This window comes from Arachis hypogaea, chromosome 16 (genome assembly GCF_003086295.3).
Source record: "Arachis hypogaea cultivar Tifrunner chromosome 16, arahy.Tifrunner.gnm2.J5K5, whole genome shotgun sequence".
Taxonomy (NCBI): Eukaryota; Viridiplantae; Streptophyta; class Magnoliopsida; order Fabales; family Fabaceae; genus Arachis; species Arachis hypogaea.
Window position 1 is genome coordinate 99,264,161 of NC_092051.1, and position 12,087 is coordinate 99,276,247.

Here is a 12,087-nt window from a genome sequence, read left to right on the forward strand (position 1 = left end):
TTTTCAACCATAGAACAAAACTAGGAAGGAATTGTAAAACCATACAATTTGTATGAATAAGTGTGCAAAGACTTGATGAAACCACTCAATTGAGCACAAGATAAACCATAAAATAGTGGTTTATTAAGCAACACTAAAGCAAGAAACATCAATCAAAGGGAAGTTTTCTAACTTTACAAAAATTCAATTTCTTTTGGTTATTGCTTAATTATGTTTGTCATAAAAGGGGAGATTGTTGAGTTAAGAAATTAACTAAATTAATTAATGATGACAAACATTATTTTTGGGCAAAATAAATAATTAGTGTTGATTATTAATAATTGTATGTTACTAATTATTTTACTAAATGTTGCAGGCCAAAATTAAATCTAATAGCCCAAATTGGAATGTAAATAATACTACTAGGTTGGTGGGCTGGTAAATCAAGTGAAGTCCAAAAGAAAACAAATCTGAGGAACCAACAGGCTGAACTTGAGTGGAACCCGATCCAAGCCCGATCTGATTTCACCAAATCCCTCCATCTTGCTCCCAAAACAACGTTCCTTTTCTCTGTCTCAGTCAAATCACAGAACTCAAAAAAAGTAAGAAAGAGAGCTTAGTTCCTAAGCTAGTCATGAAAGAAGAAAGAAAGAGAAAGGCCAAGCTTGAAAGGCAGAAAACAAGTCATCCATTTCAAACCAAATCAAGCTTAGGTAAAGGTTAAAGGTAACCCATTTCCTTTTACATGCATCAGATTTTCTTCTCTTCATCTTCAACGTTCTGCCTATCCATTCTGAGTTATATGGAAAAGAGGATTTCTGTTCTTCTCTGATGTGCATCAACGGTTGAAAATATGTCTTGGGGACCAAGTTGTGTTTCAATGGTCAAGATCTGGATTTACCATTGAAGAAATCTTTTTCTGCTGATAATGTGGCTTTCGGTCAAGAAAGGGAAGTCAGAAGCAAAGTTTCCATTGTGAGGATTAATCAGAAAAAGTGAGACAGTGGGTTGGTGAAGCTCAAGGCTCAAGAAGTTGACCTAGGAAGAGCAACCAAGCAACATGTAAGGAGATAAGAGAAGTCTTACTGTTCATTCAGGAGCCAAGGAGAGATAACCCAATGTATTGAGGTTTTTGTTCTGAGAAGAAACTCTCTAAAGAAGTTCATCTACTTGGACAGTTCTTTCTTTCAAAGAAGCATTCCGCCAAAAATGAAGAACTGAATCAGAGACATGTAAATCTGGTTTATCACATAGCAAAGAGGCTGTTGAAGAAGTCAATCTCCTTCATGTTTTACAGATTGTAATTTACTTTTCAATGTTTATCTTTCTGTAATTTTTTGAGTGAAAAGGCATATTGAGAGAGCTCAAGTAAAAGCCATGAGTGAAAAGAGGCTGAGTAATACACTTGAGAGAAAAGCCTAGAGTTATTCTCAAATTTCTTTAGGTATGTTCATGTCTTGTATCTTGTATCTGTGAGGTATCCCTTTCTTAGTTGGGTTAGCACTAAGAGTGAATAGTTAGGTATTAGCATAGCCAATGTCAAGTTAGGTTACAACTTGAGTGTGAAAGGATTGTGTCAATCCTGTGGAATTGGTGTATGTAATACTGTTAACTATAGTGGAAATTTCTCCATTATTGTGGAGGAGACTGGACGTAGGTTGCATAGCACAAGGTAACCGAACCAGGATATATGCTGGTGTTAGCTTTTCTCTTCTCTGCACTGTTCTGTTTTCTGATATTCATGAAATAAAAATAAATTGTCTCATAAATTTTCGCTGCTGAGTTCAAACAGAATCAGAATTCAAATATTGTTTGAAAGGGTCAGTTCAGATACTTAAAAGAAAGGCATAGATTCAACCCCCCTTCTCTAAGCCTACCACAACCTTCACATATATATACCTAACTTCAATTTCTAACAACAATACTAAAAAAAAAATTCTTAACAAAAATAATTATAATTCTGAAAAATTTGAAAAAATTTAAGAAAATAAACTTACATAATCAGGATGGCGTAGATAATTTACAATATGAAATTCAGGACGATCAACATCTTTAGCTTTGTGTTTCTTTGGCATTGTTTAATTTTTTTTTGCATGCACTGTGAAGAACCACCGAAGGAAGAAGAAGAAGAGAGAATAGAATGGCTGTGAGGGTTAGGGAAATTTTGAAAGTGAGATTTCGGACAGAGAAAGTGGGGGCAACAAGGGGTATGTTGGGTTCAGGGGCACCGTTCTGGGGAGCTTGGCTTGCGCGACACGTGGCTGTAAAGCCACAAATCAGACCGTGCGTGTGGTCCCTGCAAATTGGACCGTCCGATCTCCTTTCTCCCTGTCGCACCGTCCGATTTTTCTCTACCTGACACCACCTGGTAAAGCATACACGCACCCCATATCTGTGGCCTACTCCATAAAGGGCTCCATATGAAAATTAAAAAGCGACAAAAATACAAATCGTAATTCACTATCATAATTCACTCACAAATCTAAAATTGTCTTTCAATATATAAATTGTGGCAAGATAATGGAATTTTAAAGTTGCATATAAAATTCACTAGTACAAAAAACAAAGACTCAATATCTTATCATAATTTATGCACAACTAACCAAAAACACAACATATCGAATTTTAGGAGTGAACGCAGATCGGATCGAATTGGATATGGCCAAAATCTCAATATGATCTGCATTAAAATCATCGGATCGGATTGGATCCAATATCCGCAGTTTTTAAACTTGGATCCGATCTTATCCGATCCGCATATATCCGCAAAACACAAACATATTTTTAAAAGCTTATTTTTATTAAAAAAATATTAATAAAATTTCTTTTTTCTATTCTTTTAAATATGTTTACTCTTAAAATAATATTAAACATACTTTTCTTAAATAATAAAATTAAAATAATACAATATATATGATAATTATTAGTTGAAATAAAACATAAGAAAATATTTAATTATTTATTTATTTATTTTTGTGGTTCCGCGGGTACCTACATAAAATCCGCAATCCGATCCTATAAGTGTGCGGATCAGATTGGATCGGATCTGATCCGATCCGATAACCTTAGCTTGCGGATCGGATCCATATCCGTAATTTTCATATCGAATTCGGATAAATACCGTGGATATGCGGATCAGATCTAATCCATAAACATCCTTATCAAATTTCATTGAGTAAAAAGTAAGAGAAACATAAAAAAATATATATTACTAATAAGATTCATACAAAAAGAAAATTTATTTTATAAATTATAATAACAAAATATTAAATAATAACATAAAATTTAAATTGGTAACATAAAAATTGTCCTGATAAAAAAATGCATTTCATACATATGAAAATTATGATCCAAATGCTACATTTTTAAATTGAATTAATCGAAAAAAAAAATATTATAATTACTTGCAAATTAGTATTTGAAAGGTATCGTTCTTTCAAATTAGTGAGACACAAACTTTTTACGACCTTGTTCTTTTCTACAAACCATAAATATTTTCCTAATCATAATGCTTTTAGGATTTTAATTTGAAAAGGATCCTATAAAATTCTTATAATGATAATATCCTAGTATCATAGTAATATCTTTGTATCATAATGGTACTAATCTAAACTAAAAATAATAACTAGATGGGAGATTATCTTCTTTCGGTAGATAGATTGGAGATAATTTTGCTGCCAAGTTGGCGATGCTAGTTATCTCATAAAAAAATGTTAAGAGGCCATTAAAATTTTTTTGCTTGCCCACAGTATTTAGTTCGACAATGCATTAATTTGTCGTAAATTTAAATTCTATTTAAGAGTTAATTTGTTGTGGATTTTGTTGGTTAATAAATTGCTGCATATAAAAAGCAGTATTCAAATTCTGACACTTATTTAAACAGACGAGTGAGCTGACCATTCGACCAACATAAACTAGTTAAAAATTTATTATTATTGACCATCACTTATCCATTAACTCAATTTTTTATTTTAATAATTTAAATAACATACTTTATCACATACTTTTAAATATTAATAGTTAAGTTAACTAATGACTAAAAATAAAAAAAATTAAATAGCCCTCTACCATTTTTCTTTCATAAATTAACAATCTGACTATATGACATTTGTTCGTTAGCCCCCTCCAGTCATAAAAAATTGTGTTTATTGTTAGTCCTCAAAATATTAAAATAATAAAAATTACATATACTCTTACTCGCCTAAAATCTAACAAATTTAAAATATTAAAATTTAATTCTCAAAATAAAAAATTAGATTGATTCTGATAAATAAAAATAGATCCTTAAAATAAAATAAATAAATTATTAAATATGAATCAAACCCTCCATTATGTTAGTCACCAAAAAACCCTCCATTATGTTCTAAATTTATGAATTCTAAATCACAAATTCTAAATTTTAAATATTAAAATCTAACATTTAAATCTTAAACTCTAAATTCTAAAGACTAAATCATATATAATTAGAGAATAACTTTTGTGGAGTTAAATTTGAGAGATATCTTTATATTTTGGTTAATTTAATTTAATAAATAATTTACAAAAAAAAAATCAGGTATTAGTGTTGAAATTTTGGTAAGGAAGAAAAATTAGGAATAGGAGTTAAAGAATTAGTAAGGGAGAAAAAAAAGAAATTAAAGGTTTTAAATCAATGTGTTACATTTACATCTAATGGGACTAAAAGAATTAGGAAAACAAACAAATGGTGGCTGGAGTAACTAATAAAAGTGGTCTATTAGAATGGAGTAAGTAATAAAACTAAGGAAAAACTACCAAAAGTATTCATAAAGTTTTCGAACGCTGACAAAAGTACCCATAAATTAAGAAAATTAACGTTGTACCCATGAAAGATGGGTTCCGTATGACAAAAGTATCTAAATCTTAATTTTTTGTTGATTTTTTAATAAAATTCCTAAACTATCCTATACTCAACCTCAATTCACTTTTTCAATCTTTCATAACTTAATTTGCACCAACTCTTGTTATGGAGTCCAAAACTACTCCTACAACAAACCAAACCGAAATCAATGGTAGTGATGGTGATGGTAGAGAATCCGACCTCAACCGATTCATTCATAAGTTTATAATCCATACCCAAACCAAATTAATAAAACACCAAAAAATACTCAAAACATAAAAATTTTCAAATCCATTCATCCAATTTCAATTCACTTTAGCAAAACTAGAAATAGAAAAAGACATCAACCATAAAAAATCAACAAATTCATTCATCCAATTTGAAATTTATTTCAGCAAAAATCAGAAGTAGAAGTAGCCATCAACTGGATCTTCTGTAAATCAATCTCAGCCTTCATAAAATATAAAAGCATATTTAAAAAAAAAATAGAACAGTATCATTTTAGTAGTAACTAAATCAATTTCTGAAAAGAAGAAAAATAAAATAAAAATATTTTAAAAAAAAGAAATACCTTTTTTTTCGCTGGCCGACTGTAACATCGTCAATGGGAGAACCTCCATCCACAATGCTGCCTCCCTTTCTTCTCTGATTTCTCTTTACCGAACCCGATTTCTACATGCAAGAGTACCACGACCCCTCTCTCTTCTCAGGTGTGCGACGACGGTGTTCTCCTCGGCTGGGTCAGACGCGCCACGACGACGTTCTCCTCGGCTGCAACAGGCGCGCCACGGCAGCATTCTCCTCAGATTGGGTCACAGGTGTGCGATGAAGGTGTTGTAGTCACCTTAATAGTGAGAGGGAGGAGCAGTGAGAGGGGAAGAGATTGGCGGTAATGGAGTAAGTGGGTGGCGGACGACAATGAGGAGGTAGGAGGAGAGTTTCTGTGACTCTGCGAGGGTTTTTGAGGGATAAGTGAGGAGAGAGGAAGAAGAGAAGAGAGGGAGTGACGATAGAATGGGGTTAAGGTGGGGTAGTTTAGGAATTTTATTACAAAATCAACAAAAAATTAGGATTTGGATACTTTTGTCATATGGAACCCATCTTTCATGGGTACAGCGTTAATTTCCTTAGTTTATGAGTACTTTTGTCAGCGATTGTAAACTTCGTGGGTACTTTTGGTAGTTTTTCCTAAAACTAAAGTGATCTACTAGATGTATTATTCATTTTTCTTTCCAGCTCCAATATCTTGATGACAGAAGTTTTATCCAAAAACTTAATTAAAGGATATAATTAATATATGCCTTTAATGTTACTATTAATAAATTTTTTTAATTTTTTTTAGTAAATCTATAACAGATTTATCATATATTTTCTGTTGAAAAATTACTTTAATTAATTTGTATGCAATGAATACGAGTCTAAACGCCTACCAGATGTGAGGATATGGATGAAACAGTGCGCCATTTTGCTAAGACGGTCTGGCACCACCTTCCACAGCAAGACCATGTCAAAGAGTTCTTCAGTCTCGGCCTCAATGAATGGTTATGTAATAATCTTGCTGGAAAACTGGACTGGCCATGTCTGTTTGGAGTGGCGATATCATCTCTTTGGTATTGTGAAATAAACTCATTTTTGGAGGAAAAAACTCACTCACCCAAGTGCAGTGGTGACTTCCATTAGAACCCATAGTGCTGAAATAGCGAATGTGATGAACAAAATGAAGCCACCTGGGAAACAGAACCTAGAGCGGGAGTCTTTAATTTCCTGGGTTCCCCCTTCTTGGAAGATTCATGAAGAACTTTTCCTGCAATCTTGGAAGCCGCACCATAATGCAAGCTGACCTCTGGGGCATCGTCAAAGGCTTCCATATAGCTACGGCTAGTGGTTATCAAAAGCTTATTATTTTGACGGACTCGTCCATGGCAATTCAGTTCATAAAGGAGGGAGTCCCTTCCTCACACCCTTGCAAAACTCTCCTGGAAGATATCAGAATCCTCTCGAGTCGCCTATAGCATATAGAATGGGTGCACACACTTCGGGAAGCCAACTTCGCAGCTAATACTCTAGCAAGGAAGGGCCAAGAGCTACCTCTCGGAACTCACATCTTTGACATGCCAAGTTGCCAACCGCTCATATCTGCCCTACACTTGCAGAGGGTTGTCTAGGAACTCCCAGATAAAGGGGCACTAGTTAGCCCTGACTATTTTTCTTTTTTGGTTGCTTGTCTTGCGCTTTCTTTCGGGTATTTGAAAAAAAAAAAAACAAAACAAAACAAAAAAAAACCCCTTTAACCCCCTCCCTCCTCCTCCTCTTGTATTTTAGAAAGTAAAATATAATTTTCTACCCTTAAATGGTTTCTCTCTCATATTTATTATTGGTTCCACCTATAAAATAAATAGTGAGAGGTCACACTTTACCCTCTAAAATGAAATTCAATCCAAATCTCCCTTTCCCTCTCCCTCCCACCAAAATATAAAGTATTATTTCCCAGGGCTTGAAGTTACATTTACAGATGTTACCACCAGTGCCCTGTAGGATTGATCTTCTGATATACAACTTTCGTGTCCACTATGGAATACGAGGCAATTTTCACCACCCAGAACCCGCCGGGGGTGGGGGAATGGGGTTTGACCAAAAGAACAAAAAAAATGGGAAGAATGTTTTGACGTCCACTTTATTCTAATTTCGTATGTGCTTTGTTTCTTCCACTTCTAAGAGAAACCTATCATAAAAATAAAAAGCTAACACGGAATAAAATTCAAATAACCAAATACATCTATGAATCTTTTGTGGCCAGTCATTAATGACACAGAAAACAAGGATTATCATAAAACAATTGATATCAAAGAATCTTAAGAATGTCAGAAAAAAAAAATGGGGGCATTAACTGTCAGCAATAACATCCCGTTAACATGTCCACAACTCATGAGGTTTAGCCAATGCAAACTACCCATATCTAAACAATCTAAAATACGCGGATTGCACTCCCCATTGTACTCTTGAGGTACAAGCATCTCACCTGTTTCAACAAACAAAACATAAATGAAAAGACGGTTAACAAAAAATTAAAAAAATAAAATAAAGACATCACTTTTCAAAGACAGCATTCCTTTTCAAATCAAAACAAAGGTAGTTGAAAATGATTCTCTGCTTAACAACGAGACTAAGTTAGTGCCTATTCAACATCACGCTGCCAGCATTTGGCTACAAAGACATCACTTAAAAGATACGTGTAGTTGCCTAAGCTTTTTTATGAACACATCAACGGGCAGTAATAGAACAATTTCAAATATATTCATGCTTGTTAATATAATAGAATATATTGACATCATGAAATAAACACATCTCACGCTGAGATTAATTAGCTTGCCTATATCTTATCTTGGAGAGAACAAACAGTTTCAAATAAGACCCAAAATTTTGTATACTTAAACCAAAAGCCCAAAAGACTCTCAAACTTAATGCTCCAATATTGAGAACCTTAATACTGATACTCATATAAGGCCTCGAACAGTCAAACTTACATTTTGCCAGTTTTTCTTCAATAATGAAACAAGGAAATTGACACTGAGTTGTACATTCTGGAATATCTGTTTCTCCTCCATTGAGCAATTTCCAACAGCAACACCCATGCAAAGAACTTTCTTAAGTTGAAACTTCACCATTGCTTTTGTTTCATTAACTTTTGACTCTAAGGATTCCTGATGTGTCACTAATGTTGGAAACTTACCTGCATTGGTGGGTTCATATAGTCAACTGATCATATACAGAGCAACATATTATAATCCGAAACCGCAAAAATGAAATTTCAATCCATTGTAGCCTTGTTAAGAATAAAAAAGGTAGGGAAAATGTGAAAGGCTGCTTGAGGAACAATCAATGAGCTTGCAGAGTCCCTTCAAAAGGCCTCTCTCAAAGGATCCCAAAGTTAATTGGGTTCCAATTGCTGTCCGCCCCCTAACTAAACCACATATGAAATTGATTATTTTCATAGGGCTACTCAAAGAGGCATAGGTTACATTACTTGGTTAAGAACTTCACTATAAGAGAATTATGTTGCTGAAAACTTTTTCCATCGGCAGAAAATAGTAGGTCTTCCTAAACCCCAAAGCAGATAATAGAAAAGCAGGCAATGAAGTGAATAGTCCTATACTAAGCAACAAATTAAAATATGAAACTGCAAGAATTTTCAATCCAATGTACACTTGAATAAAAAAGTTAGACAAAATGTGAAAGGCTCCTTGAGTGATAATCAATATGAGACTAGAGAGTCCCTTCAAGAGGCCTCTCTCAAAGGACCCCAAAAGCTAATTTGGTTCCGATTGATGTCCGCCCCCTAACTAAGCCACATATGAAACTGATTATTTTCATAAGGCTACTCAAAGAGGCATACATTCCGTGAAAGTCAAAAGAGAATCTACAGTGTTGAAAACTTTTTTATCAGCTTCCTAGCTCTGATTTCCGCATAATCAAGATGTTATTCCCAAATCACACAGAAGATAATAGAAAAGCCGGCAATGATGCATGATGCAAATAGTTATATATCATAATCCGAAAATGAAAGAATAATTTTCAATCTACTGAGCCTTGTAGGTAGAAGAAAATGTGAACGACTGCTTGAGGGACAATAAATATTAGATTGAAGAGTCCCTTCAAAAGGTCTTTCTCAAAGGATACCAAAAGTTAATTTGGTTCCTGTTGATGTTTGCCCCCTAACTAAGCCGCATATGGAATTTGTAATTTTCATAGAGCTACTCAAAGAGGCATAGATTACAAGACCTTGTCATGAACGTAACTACAGGATAATCTATGGTGTTAAAAACGTTTTCGTTGTCTTCCTAACTCTGATTCCCAGATAATCAAGATGTTCTTCCTAAATCACACAGAAGATAATAGAAAAGCTGGCAATGATGGCATGATGCAAATTAGTTATATACTAAGCAACATATTGTAACCAATGATGGCTGCGTGAGGGACAATCAATACGAGACTTGAGTCCTTTCAGCAGGCCTCTCTCAAAAGATCCCAAAAGTTAATTTGGTTCCAATTGATGTCCACCTCCCAACCACATATGAAATGGTATATTATTGTGCTACTCAAAGAGGCAAGAAGTAAATGACTCAGTTAAGGACCTCTATGAAAGAGAATCTATGGTGTTGAAAACATTTTCATCAGCTTCTTAGCTATGATTTACACACAATCAAGATGTTCTTTCAAAACCTCAAAATAGATAATAGAAAATCAGGCAATGGTTCAAAAGAATAACAAATTTTACATGCCCACTGAAACAAGGTTTCATAGAGAGAAACAATCAATAGAACGAATATCATAACAAGTGAAGTTACTTGCCTGCCTTGTTCAAACCAGGGCCTAAGAGGCGAGGAATTTGCTTGATGACAGCTTCAGAAGCTAGAAAAGCATGATACTTCTTAGCAAGCTTCTTCACAAGTTTCTTGTTCTTATTAAGCTTTTTCAGTGCCTCGACATCCATCCAATCCAGCCCAATTTTTTCAGCCTATGTTACAACACAAATGCATCAAAACCAATCAAAATCACAATAACTAACCTATAACACTATCTTTACCTAACGATGAGTAACAATCGACAACACAGCACACGAAACGATTATTATGACAAAGATTTAACCTCTTCGACGTGCTGAGCGTCACCAAGCATGCAGATCTTCATCTTGGGGCGAGGAATATGAGGAAGCTTAACGGAACCGCTGAAACGCTTGTCTTTCTGGGGGTCATAGTTCTTCAAACCAATCTGAAGTTCAACTGTCTCAGTGAATTTGCGCTTCTTCTCGTTCGCATTCGCAACGAGCTGAGATATGGCCTCTCTCAGTGCATCACTCTGTAGCTTACTGAAATGTAATAATTACACACATTAAATTAAACACTGATTAATAGTCACTAAGCAATGAAATAAGAATATCGATTGGATTGGAATAGTACCTCATTGTAAGGAGCAGAGGTTTGGTGTTTGAGGTGCCGCCACAAAAGATTATTCTGCAAATAGAACAAGCTGCTATTATAACGAAAATGCGGATAATGTGTAATGTGTTGTAGCTAACGCATTGAGAGAGAGCGCGAGTTACCGTGGCCGCCACAAACCCTAGTCAGCAGCTCAGTAACTAAGTCACAAATATACATATATATATTTTTCCTATAATATATATATGCATCATAGCTACTTTGTTTGAGACGCTGGATAATTTTTTTTGGTAGTATTAATTGATCAAACATCAAAGGGTCCAAAATCTTTAAATGCTAGATTACATATGTATGTTGGAGTCTCTCCCACCAAATAGTATTTAGTATAGTAAATTCCTATAATGTAATTATCCGTCTTGGTCTTCGAAATTTAAAATTATGTATAGTGGGCTTTTAGATTTAGGTTCGGACACTAATGTAGTCTTTTGACTTTTTTCGGCAATGACTGGACAAACAGAGTGCTGAAGTGGCACCCTCCCTACCACGTTAGTCGCTGCAACGGTTAGCTGACGTAGCAAGAGTTGTATTTATATCCAATTTGATTCCTAAAACCCTAATTTTCTCTCATTATTTATCTAACTTAGGTCCTTCTTCATCAACCTCCATTTTCCTTCTTCTTGTCTTCTTAGTCCTCTTTATCTTCTTCTTTTTGTTGTTCTTCTCCTTGTTAAAGCTTAGTCACCCATTGCTATTAGTTGAGGCACTATGATGGATGGTGGAAGCACCACAGCTGGAAGCTCTCTTCGCTCCTTTGAACAATAACTAGACCAGGTCGCAAAGTCAGAACAGAAGTGCGAGGGTGCCAGAATGGTGTGAGTGTGGCTGCTGTCCAGCTCTGCGATGGTCTGCAAAACCGGCCTCCTAGTTGTCAAGTAAGGAACTATAGGTGGACCTCTTGCTACCATTCTTTCCATGTCACTTCGATTGGTAACTACCAATGTTTACAGAATGGCAGCAACGGCCATCGGAGTGTACTGTGCGAGTAGATATGCTGCTGACATGGTGAAGTGGCAAGAGGAAGACTTGACTAAAAGGTTGGCCACTGGGTTGCTTCATGTTGTTGAACCACAAATCCATGTGGCTCTTATACCTCCTCAATCTTCTTCTCAACCCTAAGTTCTTAGTTATTAATTATAAGTGCTTATTGTTATCTTTGTTCAAATATTTTCTATTAGGGATAAGTATTGTTTTGGTCCCTGACGTTGAGGGTCCAAATCGAAACCGTCCCCATTGTAATTTTGGATTTAAAATCAT

The 12,087-nt window shown here is 34.9% G+C and overlaps 1 protein-coding gene and 3 non-coding genes across 5 annotated transcripts; all 4 read right to left on the bottom strand.

Annotated features, from left to right (window-relative positions):
• Positions 1 to 7,641: 7,641 nt before the first annotated feature.
• On the bottom strand, positions 7,642 to 11,145 carry LOC112754535 (large ribosomal subunit protein uL1). 2 transcript variants are annotated; one of them, XM_025802207.3, is made up of 6 exons: positions 10,938 to 11,145; positions 10,795 to 10,848; positions 10,484 to 10,703; positions 10,187 to 10,352; positions 8,362 to 8,567; positions 7,642 to 7,856 (listed from the first exon to the last, which is right to left on the bottom strand). In XM_025802207.3, the coding sequence occupies exons 2-6, from the start codon at positions 10,797 to 10,799 to the stop codon at positions 7,803 to 7,805; spliced, it is 651 nt and encodes a 216-aa protein (XP_025657992.1). In that variant the 5' UTR covers positions 10,800 to 10,848; positions 10,938 to 11,145; the 3' UTR covers positions 7,642 to 7,802. The 2 variants fall into 2 exon arrangements, with proteins under 2 accessions (XP_025657992.1, XP_072076974.1); XM_072220873.1 differs by lacking the exon at positions 10,938 to 11,145 and having other exon boundaries at positions 10,795 to 10,867.
• Positions 8,687 to 8,809, bottom strand: LOC112762074 (small nucleolar RNA U19). The gene has a single exon (XR_003182432.1). It is a non-coding gene; the product is annotated as a small nucleolar RNA U19 (small nucleolar RNA).
• LOC112762072 (small nucleolar RNA U19) lies at positions 9,063 to 9,188 on the bottom strand. Its single transcript, XR_003182430.1, has one exon. It is a non-coding gene; the product is annotated as a small nucleolar RNA U19 (small nucleolar RNA).
• Positions 9,439 to 9,564, bottom strand: LOC112762070 (small nucleolar RNA U19). Its single transcript, XR_003182428.1, has one exon. It is a non-coding gene; the product is annotated as a small nucleolar RNA U19 (small nucleolar RNA).
• Positions 11,146 to 12,087: the final 942 nt, after the last annotated feature.